Source organism: Schistocerca serialis, chromosome 8 (genome assembly GCF_023864345.2).
Source record: "Schistocerca serialis cubense isolate TAMUIC-IGC-003099 chromosome 8, iqSchSeri2.2, whole genome shotgun sequence".
NCBI lineage: Eukaryota > Metazoa > Arthropoda > Insecta > Orthoptera > Acrididae > Schistocerca > Schistocerca serialis.
In genome coordinates, this window is record NC_064645.1 from 317,304,956 (window position 1) to 317,326,356 (window position 21,401).

The 21,401-nt window shown below is 41.8% G+C and overlaps 1 protein-coding gene across 3 annotated transcripts in view; it reads right to left on the minus strand.

Moving 5' to 3' along the window:
* LOC126416410 (sodium-coupled monocarboxylate transporter 1-like) overlaps positions 1-21,401 on the minus strand; it is a 253,907-nt gene that overhangs the window by 160,181 nt on the left and 72,325 nt on the right. For all 3 annotated transcript variants that reach the window (XM_050084124.1, XM_050084122.1, XM_050084123.1), the window contains exons 3-4: positions 9,842-10,001; positions 5,526-5,591 (exon numbers count right to left, since the gene is read on the minus strand). In XM_050084124.1, the coding sequence (XP_049940081.1) occupies positions 5,526-5,591; positions 9,842-10,001 (226 nt within the window). The remainder of the gene's footprint in view (positions 1-5,525; positions 5,592-9,841; positions 10,002-21,401) is intronic.

A 21,401-nucleotide genomic window follows, 5' to 3' on the forward strand; every position in this document is an offset into this window, starting at 1 on the left:
AGTACATCCCAGACCTGCCCTTCCCGCCGTAGAGTGTAAATCGAAGCCTACCTCTCACTCTGTGTGGTTTTTTAGTTCCGTTCCCTTCTCAGTTGATATATAAGAAATTATATTCTTAAAAAATCTGATTTTGTACTTGCGATAGTGTATCATCTTAACTTCTTATTAATCCAATGACTTTTTCATAATTCTCAACAGTCATTGTGAAATCAAGCTATTTGTCAAGAATGTGCACTTCAAATACAAATCTTGTATTGAAAAAGTCTGACAGGATGTGGCTTACTGTCGGCACGTTTTAGACTATAAATCATTGCGAGTGAAATATAGCTAAAAATACAAAAGAGATTTGGAAAGGATAGCAACACGTAATTTTGTCTCTGTTCACAAGTAATTGTGAGTTATTGAGAGGATTCAATCCTGCGATCACAACCCCACAGTGTTGGTGAGGGTTTCTCACAGTGTGAAACACTGCAGGAAAGAAAAACTGATTACTAGCGATCGACGCAGACCTAGTATCGGTCCCTCATCATCCATGTTTAGAAGACTCCAAAAATATACGGATATCTCTCTCAGCGATGATCGACTACACTGGTCAATCATTTGGTACTTTTTTACAACGGGCCACACTTAACATGACAAAAAAACAAGAAATTATTTATTGCCCACATTTTACAATTTGTGGAATCTAAATTTTGTATTTGGAACTGGAAAGAAGGATAAACTAATCCAAGATTAAACTTTGTTGTTAATGGATTGGAGCCATGCGCGGCTCGTGTTCGTGCCGTTTATTGCTTGACATCTTGTCTTTGCGGTACTGCCGTCTGGTTTCTTATTCGATTTACTGGCGTCACTAAGTTGCTGGCCTGCCTGCCCATGAGTGGCAGCAGCAGCGCTATCGATAAGAGCACTGTCGTACTATTTTTGGGGCGACCGCAAGTATTCCCGGGTCGTGGTGTGCTGTGAGTTCAGTCGCGATGGAGCTCCAGTAAGATCTGCACAGCCAGTAGTTGCCCGACCGCTGGGGACACATATGCACTGTCCGACGGAAGGAGACTTGAGTAGGGTCCACCGTTGGTTGGTCGTCTCATCGGGCGACGTGTATTTGGTCTTCCGATCCCTTCTGGGCCCCTTCAATTGATCATCTTGCGGGACTTTGGTCGGTTCCTTCCTCGTGCAGAGGTGTCGGGTGGCCAATGGGCCGGTGTTCCCTCTGCATGGTTGAGTACGAGCCAGTGTCTCCGGAACGTGGTCCATCCGAAGGGAGTCTCGACGGGAGCAGCAGTGACGTGCGGACAGCGAAGACTCGCCCGATCGTTGCCGACACACGTAACTTGAGTGGGAACGACCTGGGTTGGTCGTTCGGTCGGTCGTCTCACCGGACGACGTGTATTTGGTCGCCGTCCGCTTCTGGGTTCTCTGTGTGTGTCGACTTGGGATTCGTCCTTGTTGTTCCACAGTGACTGGTTTTAGTATTGTTCGAGTTGTTTGTGGAAGTGTTTTCGCGGAACCGTGTGTGGGTTGTGTGTTTTGACTGAGCAGTTATTTGAATGTTGTTTGTGTGCTAGTCGGTTGGCTGGGAGGCGCGGGGTCAGACCGAGGCTGTTGGCGGCGTGCAGGCGTGGTCGGATTTGTGAGGCGCTAGCTGCGAGAGCTACAAAGTTCGTCGCCCACCGAATCTGGACACTGAAATTGAGTGATCAGTTAACCTGTTATGAAACCTCAACAGCTGTGACATCTCTTCGTTCATTGCCGGTTGTTGCTTTCTGGGCCGCTCCCACATGCAGCAACGTATGATGTGTTGAAGTCGGCGAAATTTCGCAGCCATCTTCCTGTATGGTGTTTAACTGTTGAAATTGGTTGATACTTATTATTGAAATGCACCAGCGGTATCTTCTGCCTTGTGGTCGTTAACGTTCCAGTTACCTGCCCTGGTCGTTAGCGTAGTTTTCCGGCAGTGTGTTTTCCTCTCCGTGTTGTTCATATTTTTGAGTGGTTATTGTGTCTTGACTGTGTTTAGACGCCAATTTTCAAGACATAGTGCTCCTGGTATCTTCGTCCTCACTGATTTTTCCGTTGCCGTGCTCTTATTTTTCCGTTGCCGTGCTGTTGGTCGGGCAGAAGGGAATTGATTAGGTTGTTGGTCGGTCCTTCAGTCGTCCCTGGGTCGAGTTGCCATCCGATTATTTAGTATTAAGCTTGGCTGCCCGTCTCACCTAAACTTATGTTAGAGTTACCTTCTCAGGCCGACCCTTGGAGCACTTGTGAGCACCACTGTCCTGTTGTTTTGGATTGTGATTTCCTTTTAGTGTCAGGTACTGTGCGAGGCCTTCAGCCGTCTATTAATTTAGTTTGTTTTAATGTTAACATAAGGCCTTCAGCCGTCTTAAATTAAAATTTGAAAACTCACCTTTTTTAAAACATTGAAAATATTTTTCTCTGTCTGAAATTCTTGTTATCCAGGCCTTAAGCCTTCAGCTCTTCTATCTCCAGTGTGTGGCCTTTAGCCGAGTTTTTATGTAAAATTTTGTAACTAAGGCCTTCAGCCGTATGTATTCCTTAATGAAATTTTAATAACTTGTTTTCGGGCCTTGTGTTTCTGAATGCTTTTAAGGGCATGTGTGAGTAAGTGCTTTAGGAAAATACAGTTTGTATGTTTTGTGCAACTGACAGTAACTGATTTTGGCCCCTTTCCACAAATATTACGTGATCCGCTCTGTCCTGCGAAACCAGATTTCAGGACTGTAATAGAAACTTGCAACATTATACTTAATAGCTTTCTAGCTGGAGACACAAACGGCGGATGGCAAGCAGTAGAATTGTATTTATGGATTTATAGATTGTGGTGTGAAAGATATTCACCGGTCCAGCGGCTGGGCTGTATGCACAAGGCGGAGGGGTGGGGGGTCCCAGTTCGATTCCGGGCAGGCAGTGTCGGCCATATCGCGCCAGGCATCATGCAAGCGCAACCTGCGGGCCACGTGTAGGCCGATGTTCAGCCTGTCAGCCTGTCTCTGTTTTACTGGGGACTTTTTTTTTATGGTTCAAATAGCTCTGAGCACTATGGGACTTAACATCTGAGGTCATCAGTCCCCTAGAACTTAGAACTACTTAAACCTAACTAACCTAAGGACATCACACACATCCACGCCAGAGGCAAGATTCAAACCTGCGACCGTAGCGGTCGCGCGGTTACAGACTGAAACGCCTAGAACCGCTCGGCCACACCGGCCGGCCTGGGGACTTTCTCTGGAGTACTCGGTACACCGCAACATTTCGTTTAACACTGCGGTGCGGCACCTTTTGTTCGGCACTTTGTTCAGTTCCGCAGAATTGTGGTGTCAGCGCTGACAGTGGAATAATGCCTGCAACTTCAGAAAATTTGCTATTCGTACCACCAATTTCATCACGTACTCCATGTCTCTAAAAGTAGCACGAAGTGCTTCTCGATGTACAGAACACTTAATCCCGTCTGTGGATCATTGTTATTCTTAGCTCTTTCACCGTCAATTAAGTTTTTAAATCCTTTCTGCATGGTGTTGTAATGCCGTTTGATAACAGATTTTTTACCCGTCAACAAGACGATAGTATATCGCATAATAAGTGTTGAGAATTCCTCTCCTTCTCTTCTGTCTTCCCCATCTATTTTAAAGGCTTGTGACGATAGATCGCCAGACTGGTTCTTCTTCTGCATGCAGATACTCTTTCTTAAAAAAAAAAAAAAAATGGTGCAAATGGCTCTGAGCACTATGGGACTTAACAGCTGTGGTCATCAGTCCCCTAGAACTTAGAACTACTTAAACCTAACTAACCTAAGGACATCACACACATCCATGCCCGAGGCAGGATTCGAACCTGCGACCGTAGCAGTCGCGCGGCTCCGGACTGAGCACCTAGAACCGCTGGACCACCGCGGCCGGCTTTCTTCACTGACACCCATTACTGAGCTACGGAAGAAGAAGCATGCTTGTGGAGTGATGCTAGATTTGAAGGTAGCCAGTTGGAGACCTGATATTGAATACATTTTCGTCACCAGCAATTGACAGCAGGCGGGAGGATGTTGTGTTAGATTGTTATTGATCACCATATTTCGCACTAAAGTCTTGCGTTAAGTATCAAATACCTCCACAGGGTAGTCAAGTGCCATTGTTAATGATAACCCGCGTGTCGGATGGGACGTTAAGCTTGGCAGCCTCATTTGCGTTATTTTAGAACCGTCATCTATAAAATTAAAGCAATAACAGCCCTCGGTCGGAAAAATGAAGTCTTTTTGACCTAGGTTTCGGCCGCTACTAAGAGTGCCTTCATCAGAAATAAAACGTTTAAACTGGCCTATAACATAAGTACAAGAAGAAGCATGCTTGTGGAGTGATGCTAGAAGCTGATCACGATATCAACATTTTGCACACTGAGAAGAAAGGGCATAGATTAGATGTTCTCGAAGAATTAGAAATTTTTAAGCTTCTCGAAACGATGGTCTCATTCTTAATGAGCAGCTACAATTACGTAATAAAACCTTATTAAGCGGTATAAAGCCATTACTTGATATTTGATTTCGTGTTCCCTCGTGCAGTTACCGAAATATTTTTTCTATCTAAGTCGATTCATAATTTTTTGTTCATTAAATGATTTATATTAACTACATTTCATGTTATACTGTTTTTCTAGTCGCTGAGTTATTCAGCTCCCTTTTTAATTCTGTAATGGCGTTTTCGGCCTTTAAACTGTTTCTTCTAAGTTCGTATGTAGACAAATTGTTACCAACGAGACTGAGAGCATCAGGAGACCTGCTCTTCGTGTTTATGTGAAACAGTCCATATCCGTCACTGTACTTCATCTGCTGTGGTCAAGTAGAACGACATTTAGAAGAGCTTGTCTAAAGAAACCAGTTTGGATTAGTGTGTTCTGTACTGTATGGTGATAGAACCCCACAAAACTTTTTGTTTGTAAATTTGTGTAACATTTTCCAGATTTTATTTTTCCACCGAAATGTTCTCGAAACACTTTAATGGGAAACTATCATTCAGGTCGATGGTGCGCGCCAGGAACACTGAGGCTGCTCAGATTGCCGCGGTCATCTGTTTTAACACCGAAGAGTCTCCCGTTGTATGGATACGTTAGCTATGTAGCACACGCTCTCACTTTGGAACATTAACTGACCGATTTTGATAAACAGCAACTTAGGTGTAGAGGAACGGATGAGGTGCCTGTGGTATGAAATCGTCTACGTTCTACACATTTTCAGTGATACCAAGAGTGCTTATGTGCAATATTTAAAAATCTATATGAACAGTATCAGTGTTCTGATGGCGAAAAAAAGCTAAATACACAGAAAAGTATTGCTTTCCAAAATAGTAACAGCGAACTTGTGAAGGTTGTTATCGTGGACAGTGTATCTTCTATGGATAATAGTAAATCAGCTTTATTTTTGCATAATACTTTTTAAACAAGACTATTTTATCAGTTTTCTGCATGGTGTACTTATAGATTATGCAGCACATTTTACTAGAAAGGAAATCTGTACTCACCACACCAACCATAAAGAAGAAAGAGCCCAGCAGTCTCACACTCTTGCCAAACCGCATCTCCAAATACTGAGGAAGAAAAAAAACGAGTGTGCTAGAGAAATACTGAGTTAATTGATTTATTAGAGAGAAATTTTATCAAATAAGTAAGGAGTCCTTAGATTATTATCAAGTTGGGTGAAACGGGTGAGGTTTAATATTTTTCTTGCTGTATTAACGGTGGCGATTTTATTTTTCGGCTACCCACAAGCGTGCCATGTGTTGTGTCTAACTTGCAACAAAGCAATAGAAAGAAATAAGAAAACACTACACCTTGCCAGTACATACACGCTTCTATTAAATTTTGTTCAGCAGGCTGTGGATAATGACGTGTGATTGTAATTACAAATCCTCTTCATGACGAAAAAACAATTTTGAACGAAAATACCAATTCTTATTCGTAACAATCCAATACACAGTTGTCAGAATCCTAACACCCTATCAGTTGAAGAATGAAAATCTCTGAAGTTTCTAAGACGTTTGCTCGCTGTGAAACGCTAACGATTGTAAGTATCCGAAATTTGTTGGTACTGAGACGCGGTTTTTATAGCACGGAACAGAATCCATGCGAAATGTTGCGAGTTGCACGCATGCGGTGTCAATCACAATTATTTAAAATCCCGACTCGATGTGCCTGTAGAAAATTCGAAGTCAGGCACACCGACGAAAGTTTAAATTTTTCAGCGTAGTTCGCACAGAAAAACTGAATGCACTGTACTACTTTCCAAAACCAAAGTCCGAAATGCGTCATAAACTTGTAAAGTCTTTTCCTATACGTCATTGTTTGGCCTAAAAAATTTAATTCTACACTTTTATCACTTTGTAATGTTCAAAAAATCAAGCAAGGTGTTTCGGCGTAACTGTACTGCCGCCTAAATCGACCCATAGACTGTCAATTATACCGACAGTACAGGATGTACATTAAGTCTGATAACACTTTCAATTATTTATTGCATAAGAACTAAACATAGTACAGATGTCATACGTATTGCATTTTGGAGAGAAACTCTGAAAGTTCTTTTTTTCAAACATTCGATATACGAACCATGGGTGACCTGGCAGACGTCAATACGGTAATCGAATTGTTGCCATATCCGTCCCAGTGTGGCATCGTCGACTGTGGCAGTTGCTTCCCGTATTCTCTCCCGGAGGTCTGCTACATCACGTGGTAGAGGCGGTACATACACCAGATCTTTAATGTGTCCCTACAGAAAAAATGTCGCACGGAGTGACATCTGGTGATGGGGGTGATCCAACACACAAAAAGCTCGCTCCGCACCTGACTATCGGCAAATTACCAAACTACGCTGTGGCGGTATACATGAAAATTAACTTTCAGGGTTTCTCTTCAAAATGACATATGTACGATATCTGTACAATGTTTGGTTCTTGTGCAATAAATAATTGAAAGTGTTCCCAGCCTTTATGTGATCCTTGTATTTCCCAGATGCGCTACAATATTGACAGTCTAGAAGTAAGATTCGCAGGCTGCGCAATAATATTAAGAATATTAAACATTTGGAAATATATTGTGCTGTCTGGAAATACTGTGCCGTCTGTGGGCAGTGTTGGTAATATTCTTGACAATCTGTTGCATACTACGCAGATCAAGGTATTTAAGTTAGGTTTGTGCATCGAAATACCGGTATATAAGTCATTGCCGGCACTGTGGGCTGTCAAGGTACATGAGTACAAAAACAGAAGTATTAAGTATCATGAATCGTACGATTTGTTGCTCCGAAAATATAAGGAACGGCCAAGAAGGAAGTTGTTTTTAAAAAAATTTAACTGATGCAAAATTATGAATAAAAGTTAATGTAGATGTTTTTCTTTGTGTATACATTACTTAGCTGAATATAATTCTTTAATGCACGTATTATTGCATGACACGTTTGCATAACTATGTCTCAAATACTGTAAGGTGAATATGCATTTGTAAATTTCAAGTCTTCGAAAGAACTGCTAGCAGGAAGGTGTCGCAGCGTAATAGATAAGCGCTGACTTGATGGAACTGCGTCTCTGATCGTATTATTTTGTTGTTTGGTAATGGGGATTTGGGGTCCGCAGAGAACCCGTGGAGGTCGACAAAGTGACTATTTTTTGACGCCAATGTATGGAGGGGACCCATTTACAGCTATTTACCAACTTTGGACCATCAGTACAAAAAAGGTATGATAATTTTTTTCTCATTCAACTCTAGTTCCCTCATTACGTTTTCACGATTGATCTCTGACGCTTCTTGTCCCAATTTTTCAGCCACCTTTTCTTTTCCCTAACAATAAAGTAGAACAATTATCAGAGCAGCAGCATCTTATCGTCCAACAGTCCGAACCACAGTGTTATTGCACAATATTACTGATCAGTCTAGGGAGACAATATTGCACAGTATTATTGTCGAACATAATGACCGTCCAGAGGCCAGTTTATTCTCCAAGGCGAGGCACAATCTGAACGGTCCGCGACCCATGTCGTTAAATAACGGGAACAGCAAAGTCTCATTCCTTAGATCTGAGCGAAAATGAGGGTTTAGAAGACGTCAGGAGTATTGTGATTTGGTGTTGAGATTCTGATTGCGGAGTCGAGGGATTGAGGAACTTTAGAAGTCAAATGACGGTCCAGTACGATCCTGGGAATTTGTTTCGGGGATCTCGAGGGAATTGTCCACTTTACAATAGTGAAGAAGCCTGTAATATTCAATAACCAAAACACACAACACTGAGTAATGCAATGTTCTTCAGAGATGCAAAATTACTGCGATATGTTTACCGCCGCTGCGGTAACACCTCAGTGTAGCGTCTGTGTGCTGATCTACCATTGGATTCAGTGAACTCCTACACAAAAAGTGTATCGGCCTACTATTCACCAGTAAACTAATCAGGTAGTAATACCGTCGAAATCTGTACCTTTGTGCACTATTTTCAGTGCAATACAGATACAAAGCTAATTGGGGCAAGAAACCAAGTGCAAGTATAACCTGATGTAAACTGTACTTTGTGACACATGGGCTTCCAGCTACTGGCTACATGTGGTAATATTTATGTCCGCTTGTCACATGTTTCTCCTGACGGTACATCCACAACTGTTCATAGTCACCATTAATGACAAGATGTGCTACACTTGTAAAACTTTTTATTTACTAGAGGATAAGCACAAGCCGGTTTCGGGACTTGTGTCCCATTTTCAGGTACATCTGCAAAGCTATAAGTAAATAAAACTCCGTCCGAACAGGCCATGAAGGCCCAACGGTACCGACCGGCCGCTGTGTCATCCTTAGCCTACAGGCATCACTGGATGCGGATACAGAGGGGCATGTGGTCAGCACACCGCTCTCCCGGCCGTTGTCAGTTTTCGTGACCGGAAGCGCTACCTCAGTCAAGTAGTTCCTCAGTTTTGCCTCACAAGGGCTGAGTGTACCCCGCTTGCCAACAGCACTGGACAGACCGGATGGTCACTCATCCAAGTGCTAGCCCAGCCCGACAGCGCTTAACTTCGGTGATCTGACGGGAACCGGTGTTAACATTTCGGCGAGGCCGTTGGCTAGTAGTAAATAAAGTGAGCATTAAAAAAAAAAAACTAAAACCGAAGTTACACTAAAATTTAAAAGAACAAACTCCCTATACGTATATAAAATGTGAGTCCATATAATTCGAATAACAGAAGTTAAATTAAGTTGAAATAGTGCATAAAACAAGAAATCCTCTCAATTCCTAGGACTGCCAAACAGTCTCTCGCAGAGAAGGATTCCAAATTAAAAGAACAGAACCGTCACAAATAAAATCAAAATGTAAACTATTATACGATCCAAGATACCACATCCCCATTCCAGAACTTACGAAGATCCTGGCTTGAGGGAGCGTCAAACATGGATCCGCATCAAGTTATACAGATGGTCTTTCAATGAACAAAATAACATTACGATAACAGCCTCTTCCACCAGTATGAAAGAACTAAAAATTTTCCCATTCAACAGTTAACGAAAACACACCGAGGAAGGCCATTTGCAACAGTGGCCGAAACGTCTGAGAATGTTACACATTGACGATGCGGTCAGAAGCCATGTAGAATTTTATTAACTGTGAAACGACTGCGGAAGCCTACGCTTGAATTGTTTTAAATATTTGGGCCAACTTTCTTTGTTATTTGGCTTCGCACGAGCGGTAACGTTCGTGTTGAGACACGTTGAGAGGCTGACTTGAACTGTAGTGTCACTGTGTCACCAATGATGGGAACAAAGAAAAAATGTCATGAAATGACTTGAGCTGCGGTGTCCTGTGACGTACCTCGTAGGCGGAAGTTATGCCCAGGTCGTGGAAGACGGGCAGGAAGGCGAAGGCGCTCACCACTCCACTGAGTAGCACCGCCAGGCAGATGTAGCTGTACTGGACGCCGTACAGGTAGGACTCCGTGGCCATCCCCAGCAGCGTGATGCCCGAGATGAAGCTACCAAGGGGAACCAGGTTAGTCTAAACCTCACATGCTGCTATTCAACTTTATTTATTTATTTAATCTAAGAAGGGCCATATGGTTCTTTCTTACATCAGACCAGTTGTAGTGTCGCAAGTTGTTCCGAGCGAATGTTTGTTTTAGCATAGCTTGCTGTATGTAACTTCGGGGACTGACATCTAGCGGCCTACCCGGGAGACACACGTGCATCTGTCACTGCCTGCCATGGGAAAGCTATTCAGTGTCTCTTACTTAACGCGTACATTAACCAGATATAAGACTCTAAATAAAGGATAGTAGCTTTTATTTAATCACTTTCAAAATTTGTATACTGCACTTTGTTATTAATAGAAAGGTGGTGTGAAAATCTCAGCTTTTTATTGGGCATATTTTCGGAGATAAAGAAAAATTTAAAGTTAGAAAAACTACACTTAAGAAAGGAAATTAACCCGGAAACATTTATGACTTGTTTCTGGTTGTCAATTGAAATACTCACCTGAAGTACCATAGTACAGAATTATTTAACTGAAATTTAATTTAAAAATTTCAAATACCTTAAATTTTCTAAGTATGAAATCTAGAAGAAGTTCAGAAGGAACTATTAAAATCAATATTTATTTTATTATGTGTTATGTGAGCCTGTGAGTAAATGAGAGTGTGCATGTGGGACATTCGTCAAATTTCAATATTGCATTATATACCGTCTTAAGTTGGTTGGTTGGTTTGTGGGATTGAAGGGACGAGACTACTAGGGCCATCAGTCCCTCCATCTTAAGTAACGTGCAAGAGTCACACATGCCTGTCGTGGAAAAATTATCCTAGGGGATTTACCCACTTTGCTGATGATGTATGTCTAGGTGTGTTTGCTGTTTTAACAGAGCAGCCATAAAAACAGCTGGAGTAAAATCTGTATCTAAAAGATATTTCCAGAATTATTGTCTTTTCGTTTTCGTTTATTAAATATTATTATAATATTTGCATGTCAGACTGACGCAAATGCGTTTGTGTATAAGGCTTGGTGCAGGCCAGTTTTGGCGTGAGTTTGATCATCAGCGAGCATTCTGATTGGCAGTCAGTATGGTCAGCCAATCAGAATTGAGACGGTTCCCACTCGTTACCTGATAATTATACCGGGAGAGAGGCTGGAAGAAGGATGTCGCTTGCTACCTTTGAACGCGGACAGTCATGTTACTAGTGCCAGTAAAAATAATGTTTAAGATGAAGAATTACTTAGTGTTTGAGTTATTGGTGAGCTAAGTCGATAGCAGTTGTTGTTGAGGACTGCTTGGCGAAATTTCAGAGGTTTTGACTAAACTTGACTTGGACAGATATTCGCGTGTGAAATATTGGCCTCCATGGAATCTACGTGCAGCATTTTTGGCGAGTAGTTTCGTTTTCAGAAATCCACAAGAAGGACCGAATGTAATAACTCATAGTAGTGGTGAAATTAATGACTGTGAAAACGTTGTTTAATTTTGGGTCGGGTTTGGACAGATTTCTGACTGCAGTGCATATGAAATGTGTGTATGAATCGTGAACTGGAAATAAGTAGCCAATAGTTTAAATGTGGACTGAACAGTACCTTTTCTTTGGTTATCAGGGACAAAATAAACATTATGGTGTGTGTAAGTAGGCTAAGTAGGCTGTTTATGTTTTCTTATTGGCAACGTTACATAGCGCTCTGTGTGAGAATCACTGGCTGTGCTGTGTGCAGTCTGTGGCTGGTTTGCATTGTTGTCTGCCATTGTAGTGTTGGGCAGCTGGGCTGTTAACAGCGCGTAGCGTTGCGCAGTTGGAGGTGAGCAGCCAGCAGTGGTGGATGTGGGGAGAGAGATGGCGGAATTTTGTAATTTGTCATGAACTGCTACATATATTATGACTATTAAGGTAAATACATTGTTTGTTCTCTATTAATATCTTTCATTTGCTAACTATCCCTATCAGTAGTTAGTGCCTTCCGTAGTTTGAATCTTTTATTTAGCTGGCAGTAGTGGCGCTCGCTGTATTGCAGTAGTTCGAGTAATGAAGATTTTTGTGAGGTAAGTGATTTCTGAAAGGTATAGTTTAATGTTAGTCAGGGCCATTCTTTTGTAGGGATTTTTGAAAGTCAGATTGCGTTGCGCTAAAAATATTGTATGTCAGTTTAAGCACAGTCTAGTATAATTGTTCAAAGGGGACGTTTCATGTGGATATTTCGGACATTATTTTTCAGAAGCCAATCCATTTTCTTACTCCCCGATAAAACTGGATGACAGTATGTATACAGAACTTTTTTTCATAACTAGAGTTGCGTGGCCTCAGTAATTGTAGATATTAGGTGGTGTTTTTATCAACGCTGCTTTTACATCAACTTGTAAGTATCTACGTTGCCGAGTGAAGGGACATTCAGCAGACGCCGTTCTGAGGCAGGTGAGTTTTAATTTTCAGCCTGCACAGTGACAACGACGGATAGATACGAGAAATTAAAGCCCGACTCACCGTACAGGGACTGACACATACAGTACCGTTTTACATCCAACTTCCGAAGAAATAGCAAGTTTAATATGACAAATAGAATTAAAGTCATTTGAATGATTGAAGTGGCAAAGAGAGAAAATAATACTGTCGATGTACTAATAAAGTTAATGCTGTGTAAATTGAGGATAGATAGGGAGAAAGGAAGGGACTGCTGACATCAGCTGCAACGGGATTATATGCAGAATTAGCGACGAGGAGTAAAATTGTGTGCCGGATCGAGATTCGTGCCTAGTCTCCTGTTTAATAGTTAGCTGAGTTAACCGCTGCTTCATCGAGGCACAGTATTTATCGCAGTTGCGCGGACTATCTCGGCCGACCCACGTTCCCACATAGCGCCAACTATCCACAGTCCCCGTCCATGCCCTCTATGCTTGCTATTTTGAGATGTCCGGAAGAACAGACATCACGCATTCATGTAGTTCGTATAAAGTTAATGCTGGTTGCACTTGTACTACTGTAGATGCTGCCACCAATAGCGTTAATAGTAACAACAATAATAAAGACAATAGTAACTTTACTGACAGTAGCAGGTGTAAAAAGAATTTATAGATGTACAAGATAGATGTTTTCCGATATAGTGAGTTCCGGGGAAAGGAAATTCAAAGAGACAGCACCACCTAAAAATACGGGGGAAGGGGGAAGATCTGCATAACGAGTGCGTCCGGGGACAATGGTAACCCTTAGTGTTGCTTCAGCAGATATGTCAGTCTTCTGAAGCTGATGATATTACTCCGTGTTCCTGATACTGAGGACATATTCAACCCTAATGTAAACAAACGCCGCCTGCTCAGCACGAACAGTCATTGGTTGTCAGGCATTGTACATCTATTCCACATGCTGTGATGCAACTAGAGATAGGCCATAGTTATGCATCAGTTCTTTCATTGATTCGATGCGAATCGGTCGACAGCCTTCATGTAATTAATAAACTTGTTTTTTTCCGCTCATGGATGTCAAATAATTTATTAACAAAATGGTTCAAATGGCTCTGAGCACTATGGGACGTAACATCCGAGGTCATCAGACCCCTAAAACTTAGAACTACTTAAACCTAACTAACCTAAGGACATCACACACATACATGCCCGAAGCAGGATTCGAACCAGCGACCGTAGCGTCGCGCGGTTCCAGACTGAAGCCTCTCTAACCGCTCGGCCACACCGGCCGGCTAATTTATTAACTATTGACTCTTGTTTGTCCGTTTGGTATAAAAGTAGAGGCTGTGCTGTGGAGCCGCTCGGTCTAGGGCGCCGTGCCACGGTTCACGCGGCTGTTCCCTCGGAGGTTCGAGTCCTCCCTCGGGTATGGGTGTGTGTGGTTCTTAGCGTAAGTTAGTTTAAGTTAGATTAAGTAGTGTGTAAGCCTATAGACCGATGGCTTCAGCAATTGCCGGCCGCTGGTGGCCGAGCGGTTCTGGCGTTTCAGTCTGGAACCGCGCGACCGCTACGGTCGCAGGTTCGAATCCTGCCTCGGGCATGGATGTGTGTGTTGTCCTTAGGTTAGTTAGGTTTAAGTAGTTCTAAGTTCTAGGGGACTTATGACCTCAGCAGTTGAGTCGCATAGTGCTCAGAGCCATTTTTGAGCTTCAGCAATTTGGTCCGATAGAAACATACTGCAAATTTCCAATCCACAAATGTTCATTTTAAACTAATTTCCTGATGAGCTAGAGACTTCAAATTTTAAACACAGCTCAGAAGTAGGTGACAATGGAATATTATCTTGCTTTCTTGTCGATCTGTTCTGAGGGGTTAGGGGTGAGAGAAAGTTCGTTAATGCCAGACATCTCAGCTGCTCTGCAGGATCAGTGAGCTGTGCAGACAGAACTGGAGTTTGTTCCAGGTAGTATGTGAGTGGATGGGGACAGCTGAGCAGACAGGGGGAGGGGAGAGAAGATATGAACGCAGAGAAGGGGAGGAGGAGATGCGTGCAATATATGTCAATACACGGACACAGGCGCAAGTCTACGTAAAAAGGTAGTGTACATGTATATAATTATTGAAATAAAAATATAACCTCATTAAAATATTTGAAATCGTTTGAGAAATTAGACATTAATAAGACTAAAAAGCAGAAAATAACTATTTATAAATAATTTTTTTAACATAAAATGTTTTGGAATGAGACTAAATTTCTCTTAGCCCCATACAGATTCCTGAAGCCATAAATATATCACTGAAAATTTGTGCTTGCGAGTTTTTTTTTTTATAGATCTGACAATACTTCTAATATTTATAATGTGAAACGTGCACATGGAATAGATAAAGTTAGGATGTGACCTATTCGCTCATCGGTTTCTCTGGAGTATCTGTTTGGGTTTGGAATCTTTATAGGGCCAGGGGCAAATATTATATACATTTTAGTCCGATTTAAAAACGTGTCGAATGAAAAATTTATTTTTATCTGCATAATTATTTCTCATTTATTTGCAATTTCGAATATTACTCCTCATCTTTAGGCAGCTGGGAGCATACCACAAATCAGCCCATATGTCAGTTCACAAAAATTAGCGTTTGTTCTATATAAAATACAAAATCTGTGTGTAAGCTATATTTCAGTCTCAAATACATGTATCTATGCTGCCGCTGCTGATTATTCGAGTATCTTGTGATATGTGAATATAAGAAGTTGTGGGTATTTGCGGTTGAGACAAGTAGTGCTGGCGTGCAATTTTTTGCATTTTACACACAACAAACGCTTGTTTTTGTGAACTATCACATGAACTAATTTGTTGTATGTTTTCAGTTGCCTGAAAAAGTAATATTCGAAGCCGTAGTCGCAATAAACCAAAAATAAATTATTTAACACCTATAAGCAGAAATAAACAGGTTTAATGGTAATGATTCTAGTATGAATGACGTAATCAGGCACAATAAGACATTCGAAGTCTTCGGTATTTTCTCGGCCAGCATTTTAAATGTTTAATTCGTGTAGTGCTTGTTTCAAGTCTCAACGGACAGTCGGTTTCTCTGTCCCGCGAGTTGTGCTCTTGTGGTATTTTCATTTGCGTGCACTGTGAAAACATGTGAAGTTCTTCGAGTTCTGCAGTGAATCATAGGCGCTGAAGGTTAAAAATAGGTGAGCAGCAGATTTTGCTTAGTGCCTTAGTGCCTAGTTTATAGAAATAATCCGTCGCTGCGGATACAGCAGTTTTCAGAAATCACAGCTGTGTTTTTAGCAGAGTCGAGTGTATTAGGTGCATACAAAGATAAACAGAGCAAAGCTAAACAGTCTAGTCCTGGTAAGACGAGAATCTCTTTCCAAGCATTTATCCCGACTTGCGGGTTCTGCTTTGTAAGTACCGATTTGGCATGGATGCCCTTCCTGCCACCACCCCATAACCCCTGGGACGAAAACAGTGAACACAAGCGTCTAGTGTAAATCATGTAATAGTGCGAATGTGTTTCGAATGTCTGTGAGTCGTGTAACTGAGGTGGGACGTGGGGACCAGCCCGGTCTTCACCTAGTACGATGTGGAAAACCGCCTAAAAACCACATCGAGGCTGGTCAGCACTTTAGCCCTCGTCGTTAATCCGCTGGGAGAATTCGATCCGGGGCCAGCGCGCCTACCCGAGTCCAGGAAGCAGCGCGTTAGCGCTCTCAGCTACCCTGGCGGTTCCTGGCAAGACGAGAATGTGGCAATCTAAAAATATGACGGTTTTGTGCAAGACGCTGTACGGTCTAAGTTTCAGGCGTTTTTATTCAGAACTAAAAGCCTACAATAAACAGGGTTCTTCAAGTGGTGATCTTAGAAATTGCATTAAGTGAAATTTGAAGTTATACTGTTCGCTTGCTGTACATCGTTTTTACAAGTTACATAATCAACGCCGACACGACTTCAAATTTCCTAACTGCTATCACGAAAATTTCAGCAAGCCTTCTTTCGTAACAACACAATGCACGAAGTGATTTAGGCTGCCGGCCGGAGTGGCCGAGCGGTTCTAGGCGCTACAGTCTGGAACCGCGCGACCGCTGCAGTCGCAGGTTCGAATCCTGCCTCGGGCATGGGTGTTTGTGATGTCCTTAGGTTAGTTAGGTTTAAGTAGTTCTAAGTTCTAGGGGACTGATGACCACAGCAATTAAGTCCCATAGTGCTCAGAGCCATTTGAACCATTTTTTGATTTAGGCTGTTCATTTTCTGGTGAATACATAAATGAGAGACCGTTTATACTTACAAAAATTTCTATTAGTCGTCTTTTTAACAAATAATTTGTAATGAAGTTGTAATTTTTGGTGCACAAGCAGTCAGAGCATAGCATCGCTCCGCTGGTCGTACGTCAGTTGCAAAAAGGCGACTACGAAATTACGGCTCCGTGTGCCACCTGCAGAGCATCCACTACTATTTTGGCACTACTGTGAAAATAACAGCTCTGCCTCAGCAGTTGTGAGAAGTGTTAAGCAGGTGGGAGCAGAAACACCGTCATGGCAGTTACGGAAACTGACCTCTTTATGCACCGCGAACTGAAACAGGTCGAGCATCGCCATACCAACGGCACAGCACAGCGATTTGTCTGTTCTGGGACTGGATGACCCGTTTTCTCACTTTCGAGCGACGGAATTCCCATAGCATGTATGCTTAGAAGCGGTACATCACCGTAACAAATGAGCACCTCACCTGTAAACACTGAGGTGACAGCAGTCATGGGATGCCTCCTAATATCGTGTCGGACCGATGTTTTGCAAGGCGTAGTGCAGCAGCTCGATCTGGCATGGACTCAACAAATCGTTGGAAGTCCCAGGCAGAAATACGGAGCCAAGCTGCCTCTAAAGGCGTTCATAATTGCGAAAGTGTTGCCGGCGCAGAATATTGTTCACGAACTGGTCTCTCTCTATTATGTCCCATAAATGTTCGATGGGATTCATATGGCTAAAGCATTCGCTCGAATTGTCCAGACCAATCGCGAGCAACAGTAGTGGCCTGGTGAAGTGGCGCATTGTCACCGGTAATAATTCCATCGTTGTTTGAGAAGATGAAGTCCATAAATGGCTGCAAATGGTCTCCAAGTAGTGAATGATCGGTCCAGCTGGACCAGAGGATCCAGTCCGCCACCAGTTTACACAGCACTTTGTTGACAACTTGGGAGCGTGGCTTCGTGGAGCTAGAGCCGCACTCTGATCCTGCCATCAGCTTTTATAAACTAAAATACGGGTGCACCTGATCAGGCCACGGTTTTCCAGCCGTCTATGATCCGGAATTTAAAAGAGCTTTGGAGGACTTACGGTCAAATAAGGCAGAAGGGATAGATAACATTCCATCAGAATTTCTAAAATCATTGGGGGAAGTGGCAACAGAACGACTATTCATGTTGGTGTGTAGAATATATGAGGCTGGCGATATACCATCTGACTTTCGGAAAAGCATCATCCACACAATTCCGAAGACGGCAAGAGCTGACAAGTGCGAGAATTATCGCACAATCAGCTTAACAGCTCATGCATCGAAGCTGATTACAAGAATAATATACAGAAGAATGGAAAAGAAAATTGAGAATGCGCTAGGTGACGATCAGTTTGTCTTTAGGAAAAGTAAAGGGACGAGAGAGGCAATTCTGACGTTACGGCTAATAATGGAAGCAAGGCTAAAGAAAAATCAAGACACTTTCATAGGATTTGTCGAACTGGAAAAAGCGTTCGACAATATAAAATGGTGCAAGCTGTTCGAGATTCTGAAAAAAGTAGGGGTAAGCTATAGGGAGAGACGGGTCATATACAATATGTACAACAACCAAGAGGGAATAATAAGAGTGGACGATCAAGATCGAAGTGCTCGTATTAAGAAGGGTGTAAGACAAGGCTGCAGCCTTTCGCCCCTACTCTTCAATCTGTACATCGAGGAAGCAGTGATGGAAATAAAAGAAAGGTTCAGGAGTGGAATTAAAATACAAGGTGAAAGGATATCAATGATACGATTCGCTGATGACATTGCTATCCTGAGTGAAAGTGAAGAGGAATTAAATGATCTGCTGAACGTAATGAACAGTCTAATGAGTACACAGTATGGTTTGAGAGTAAATCGGAGAAAGACGAAGGTAATGAGAAGTAGTAGAAATGAGAACAGCGAGAAACTTAACATCAGGATCAATGGTCACGAAGTCAATGAAGTTAAGGAATTCTGCTACCTAGGCAGTAAAATAACCAATGACGGACGGAGCAAGGAGGACATCAAAAGCAGACTCGCTATGGCAAAAAAGGCATTTCTGGCCAAGAGAAGTCTACTAATATCAAATACCTGCCTTAATTTGAGGAAGAAATTTCTGAGGATGTACGTCTGGAGTACAGTAGTGAAACATGGACTGTGGGAAAACCGGAACAGAAGAGAATCGAAGCATTTGAGATGTGGTGCTATAGACGAATGTTGATAATTAGGTGGACTGATGAGGTAAGGAATGAGGAGGTTCTACGCAGAATCGGAGAGGAAAGGAATAAGTGGACAACACTGATAAGGAGAAGGGACAGGATGATAGGACATCTGCTAAGACATTGAAAGGTCTCTGTTGGATTCCTTTCATGTTTAATTTCTTAAATCTGTTGTCATTTATGGAGTAAATTCCTCTTCTAAATTTACTGTGGCGTTTCTGACTATCTGGGAGGAGACTGAGTAGTGGAACGTGTTACTTTTACACGTAAACAAGAACGATCTGTCACACTACTACACTTTAAAACACAGTTTATATGTAATTTCATGTCACACAGTCTCATACGGAACCTACATCCGCTTTCTGTTATATACTGTATATGATAAGATACTGTCATCCCCCTTCCCTTCTGTGTGAGAGGATGAATGATCAAATGTGTTTGTAGTTGCATGCTTGAGGGTAGCAGACAAGGCTGTCTGCTAGAGAACAGTAGGACCAACGTCGGAACAGGTAGCTACGCTTTCTTAAAGCAGAGAGGTTTCTATCCTTAGTATGGTTCTGTCCGTCCGTTGTCATGTTGGTATAGGAAGCTGCCCCTCTGGCCACTTCCGTTTGTCTTTGTGAGCCAGTCTCAGGAAGCACGCTCGGCAGTAGGCAGTTGCGGTCTGGCGGTGGCGAGCGTCTGAAGTGGTAAGATCTCCGGCTAAGCGCGTGTCTGCTAAGTCCGTAGGACAATGGATTTGTTAAGTTCAGCGTAACTGAAAATTTAATCATCTTTATTTCGGGTTTAGCTCTAAAATATCTAAGGTTATCTTAAATTGCAGCGTAGTGTAATTCTCGTGTGAAGTTCATATTATTTTCCGGTTGTTGCTTTGTTACTACTCTGTGAGTAAAGTGGAACCACGTGTTGATCAGTAACTCTAACTAAGTTCATCAATCTTAAATGTGAATGCTTGTGTGATTATAACGTCTCGTCTTGACAATATTTTACAATATAACAACTTTTCTTTATGCTTTTCTTTATGTTCAACCCACGTGGAGTGTACTTTGCGAGACCACTACCACGTGCTTATATAACTGTTTGACCCATCAGGTTAATAGTAAGACGTTAGTAACCAGTTCAAGGTTTTGCTTTTGTCAATTGCTTTTCGATCTAATGTATTTTAATTATCAAAATTATTGTGGAGTTGTACGCTTTGTGTAAACCAAGTTGACCACGTGGAGCATGTGGTGTAATCATCAAAGTAGCCCTCAGCTATTCTTTCTGCGAAGACTTCACAAAGAGTTAATATGAATTTAGTATACCAGTGTGTGGTAATTACATGACGGACAGGATTGTGGTATGAACGTAATTTCTTTGGGTAAAAACTGAATCTGTTGGTTGTGGTTAATTTCTTCTTGCTTATGTTTCAATGTTCTTCGTGAGTTATTTTATGAGTGCAGTGTCGTATGCAGTCTCCCAATCTTGGCTCCATATTTTATGTGTTCCGTAAGATTACAATCTCACATTTTTCAGTCGTAAATAAGGCACCAGCTCAGTTATAACTCACGTATAATATGCTGAAATTTCAATGAACAATCTTAAAATAAATTTCCAAATATAAACTGATTTCTTTCTTTTTATTTAAATTCTCTTTTTATATGTATATATATTACCGGTTTTGTATGACTATTAAAAGATTATCATTAATGTTAGTCTGCTTGGTAAACCTAGACTAGATACCCAGTCGTGAAACAGTTGCTTAGTAATGCAAGATTAACTTCTCCCCAGACAGATCACAGCTTTTAACCCACTTTCATTGTCAATTAGCACCGATATCAGCATACCAAATTAAAGTAACAACATTACACATGGCGACCCTGTTCTGTGATTCCGCTAGACTCTGGAATCTCTGAAACGTTAGATTGCGAGCGTGTTATAATCTTAATTTTTTTCCCTACAGCGCTCAAACAACTTCTGCGTTGTTTTCGAGCAGACTTTCAAAAGATTCACGGCGTTGTTGATCGGCGTTGCCTTGTTTGTCTTGTTGTGTTTTTTATATTTGTATGTTTTATATGTCTGTGTTTTTTTTATTCTCGCTTGTAAATTCCACTGTTTCGATCTAAGATAAAATTTTGTTTTGCGTGTGAAAAAGTGCGTACTAGGTTGGGTATCTTTCGTGTGACTATCGTAATTTTTGTGAGACACATTTATTTTGATTATTGTGTAGCATACCGGTTATAAATTGCACTAATGCAGACACGTAACCAAACTAAAAGTAAGCGGTCCGACAACCTAAGCAACATGGACCAAGGGGATAATTTAATTTCGAATGTTAACGCGTCGGGCGGTTCCGAAAATGCAATGGGGAATACTTCAGACGAAATGCAAGACAGGACGAACGGTCTCACATCAGAGACACAAATTAATTTGCCTCCAACTAACCAAATTGATTTGGCAGAACTCATGAAAACCTTATTGCAACAAAATAAAGAATCATTTGAAAAATCGTTCAGAGAACAAAAAGAGTCATCTGAAAAATCTATC